This window comes from Vicia villosa, linkage group LG5 (assembly GCF_029867415.1).
Source record: "Vicia villosa cultivar HV-30 ecotype Madison, WI linkage group LG5, Vvil1.0, whole genome shotgun sequence".
Classification (NCBI taxonomy): Eukaryota; Viridiplantae; Streptophyta; class Magnoliopsida; order Fabales; family Fabaceae; genus Vicia; species Vicia villosa.
The window spans coordinates 87,488,344-87,491,718 of NC_081184.1; the positions used below are offsets into that span (position 1 = coordinate 87,488,344).

The following is a 3,375-nucleotide window of genomic DNA, read 5'->3' on the forward strand; positions in this document are numbered from 1 at the left end:
ACTTACATTTGAGAAGGCAATAGGCCAAAACTTGCCGCACGCGTGAGGGCTCAATGCAATAGCATGCCACCATGTTCCAAGGCATTTAAAACGAGTTTCAGCTGTTTTCTCCAAGACATTCCAACACAAAATCTCTTGTGTCCCATCTCCTCTACATGTTGGGTCCAATTTAAGAACAAACGGTGAATCATGTTTGAAGTTCTTGGCACATGAAGATAACACCATGGCTGGCCGTTTGGCGGTTGGCATTTGACAAGGACCGGTGCGCGCATTGCAGTTGAGGATCATTATGTTTCAAAGGATATTCTAATGAGTTACAAGCTTTGTTGCTGATTTTTTCCAACAACCTTGTTCTTCTATCTCATGCACTCTTTGCAATGGCACTAAATTCGAAAGAAATGGTGACCCATAGCTTGGGATAGGAATGCTCAAAGTGGTTGTCATGAACATGTTTGATGGCACGGGTATAAAATGCCAGCAGAACGAGACATGTGTATGATGTTGTATCATACCATCATCATTTTCAATTAGCCATGCAGGTACAAAGATTAAAGAGGGCTCACCAGAGACTTACCATGTTCATCCCATACTTGCTCACTAGGCATAGAAGTTATATTACACTACATGGCACTACACATAACTTCCAATACACTCACCCTATATAAGACTAAAACCCATCAGATTTGATACACACACTCATTTTTCTCCCATTTTCTCTCGTGTTCATCTTCTTCTCTTCACTCTCCCATCTTCTCATAACAACAAAAACGTAACAAACCATAACTACCATACACACGCTTCATCTTTCATTCCAGAAACTCTCTCATCTCTCTCTACCCTCTCCCTCCCAAAGAGTTTGTTACAGACCTCTAACAAACTCCATAACCAAATCACAACTCTTCATCCTCCATGGATCTCCATTACCAAACTCTCAACCTTCATTGATCTTCATCATCCATCACCTCAAATCCATCTCTCTACTACTGCAACCTCATCATCAACCACTCATGGAAGCCACTACTACTTGAATATTCTCAGCATCATGCTCTGCAAAAAACGTCCTCCTCACCATTACGCCTTCCCAAAGCAATCTCGGTCTTCATCAAAGCTCAAAGATTCAAGCTAAGTGCTAGATTTGAGTTTATTTCTCAGTCTCAAGATTCTTTCGAAGCCGTATTCATAATCATCATCAAGATCAAAAAGCTTGCAGAATCTGCTGGAGTTTCATTCAAGACTTTGAGGTAAGTCTCTTGAATCTCTCTTAGTATCTTAGAGCATATGTGATAGATAATTGCTCAAATAAAACTAGATCTAAGTTTCTAAGGAAGAATAAATAAAACAACTTCAGAATTTTCTTATCATTAATGGAGAAGAACCTTACAATATATAGTTAGGGTTTTCTAACACCCTAATGGGCCATGGGCCAAACATAAGAAAAGTAAACATAAGTTCTTAAAATAATTACTAAAAAACACCTCCTCTAACAATAATAATCTTTTAGTAAAACAAATTTCTTCTTCTCTCTAATGGGCCTTACTGCCTTCTTAACAATACTCATTGGCCCAATAAGAACCTTGTCCTCAAGGTTCATAGGAAGAGTGTTTGGGCCGGGATTGATGCACTATGGGCCGGGGCAGAATGTGGGGGAATTAGGGTTAAGTTGGGAAGAAATGGGACACGTGTTTGGTGGAGGGTTGGCCGCAGTAGGCAAAGGGTTAGGTGAGAGATTTGTGGGTTTAGTGGGTGGAAGAGATAAGGGTGAAATCTGAGAGGAAGAAGCGGATTGGATTGTATGAGATAAGGGCCACGTGGAAAGAGGGAAAGGATAGCGTGTGGTTTGAAATTGTTATGGGTGAAAAACAGCTGTATCACCGAGTTCCAACGGTAGCCTTGGGACAAACAAAGGGGCATGTGTGACTTTTGGGGAATGGGGCAAGTGGGACCCATCTAGCTGTCCCTCACGTGAAGAAGTAAGTGGAACGTTACAAGAGCTAAAGTTATGTGCACTTAGGGATTCACTTGCATTTGTACTCTTCTCTCTACTTTGAAAATTTTTTTTCTCTCTGTCTTGTTCCCGTTTTCACTTCTGTACTCCTGTTCACTTCAATATCTTGACCGAGAGCCTCACTCTTACCTTTCATATCTGAACCCATATTAACTCCTTCTTGCATGTATGGTGTCTCCTCATACAAGCGGTGTTGTATTTCCGGAGGAAGTAAACGAGAAACTTCGGAGGGAGGCAAGCTATGGTACGGTTTAAGCAGAGAAACATCGATGACGGGATGAACTTGTGATGACGAAGGAAGATCCAACATGTAGGCAACCTCACCAACTCGTTTGATGATTTTGAAGGGTCCAAAGAAACATTTCGCGAGTTTCTGTGAAGTCCTTTTGTTCACTGTTTGCTGCCGGTAAGGATGCAACTTCAATAGAACTAGATCTCCTTGTTTAAATGAAAAATCCAAACGTTTTTATTCGCTTGTTTTTCCATTTGTATGCGACTTTTCTTAAGATTTGCGGTTAACTGATTAAGAATTTGCTCACGTTGTTGCAGGGACACTGACAGAGGGTCGTCATGGAGGTCATCAGTCACATAGTGCAAGATGTTCGGTGGATCCCGACCATAGAGGGCCTTGAAGGGCGTCATCTGAATCGCCATGTGAAATAAAGTGTTAAATCAGTATTCGGCGAGATATAGGAACTTGTACCACTGCTTAGGAAAATCACTCGTGAAGCAACGTAGGTACGTTTCAATAGATCTGTTTACTACCTCTGTCTGTCCATCTGTTTCTGGATGGTAGGATGTATTGTATTTTAATGTAGTGCCTTGTTTTTTGAAAAACTCTTTCCAGAAGGAGCTCAGAAATAACGGATCTCTGTCGGAGACAATGGACTTAGGGTTACCGTGCAAGCGATAAATCTCCACAGAAAAACGAGAAGCCAGATCTTTAGCAGTGAAGTTTGTTGGTAAGGCCAAAAAATGGAAAAATTTAGTCAGGCGGTCGCATATAACCCAGATCACGGTGTGGCCGAAAGAGTTAGGGAGGTGAGTAATGAAATCCATGGTGAGTTCATCCCAAACTTTCGTTGGTATTGGAAGTGGTTGCAAAAGTCCTTTCTTCTTTTGAGTTACATATTTATTCTGCTGACATACTGTGCAATGTTTCACCATGTGTTTGACTGCGAGGTAAAGTCCTGGTCAAGAAAAAGAGGCTAAAACTCTAGCCAAGGTGGCCTTGACCCCCGAGTGCCCTACTGTAGGTGTGGAATGGTATTCATCGAGGAGCTGCTTACGAAGATCTGCAATATCAGGTATGAAGATGCATTCTCTGTGATATATTAGTCCTTGTAAGAACTTGAAATCTGGCTGTTTAT

At 41.5% G+C, this 3,375-nt stretch overlaps 1 protein-coding gene across 1 annotated transcript; it reads right to left on the minus strand.

The window, feature by feature from the left end:
* Positions 1–2,039: 2,039 nt before the first annotated feature.
* Positions 2,040–3,064, minus strand: LOC131604963 (uncharacterized). Its single transcript, XM_058877371.1, has 3 exons — positions 2,771–3,064; positions 2,545–2,647; positions 2,040–2,443 (listed from the first exon to the last, which is right to left on the minus strand). The coding sequence occupies exons 1-3, from the start codon at positions 3,062–3,064 to the stop codon at positions 2,040–2,042; spliced, it is 801 nt and encodes a 266-aa protein (XP_058733354.1).
* Positions 3,065–3,375: the final 311 nt, after the last annotated feature.

Excerpts from the sequence above, each read along its gene's own strand:
- LOC131604963 (XM_058877371.1), bottom strand. The coding sequence starts at position 3,064 with ATGGATTTCATTACTCACCTCCCTAACTCTTTCGGCCACACCGTGATC. Across the intron at positions 2,648-2,770 it reads AAACAGATGGACAGACAGAG|ATGACGCCCTTCAAGGCCCT; the intron begins GTAGTAAACAGA and ends ATGGCGATTCAG. Across the intron at positions 2,444-2,544 it reads GTCAGTGTCCCTGCAACAAC|GAGATCTAGTTCTATTGAAG; the intron begins GTGAGCAAATTC and ends CATTTAAACAAG.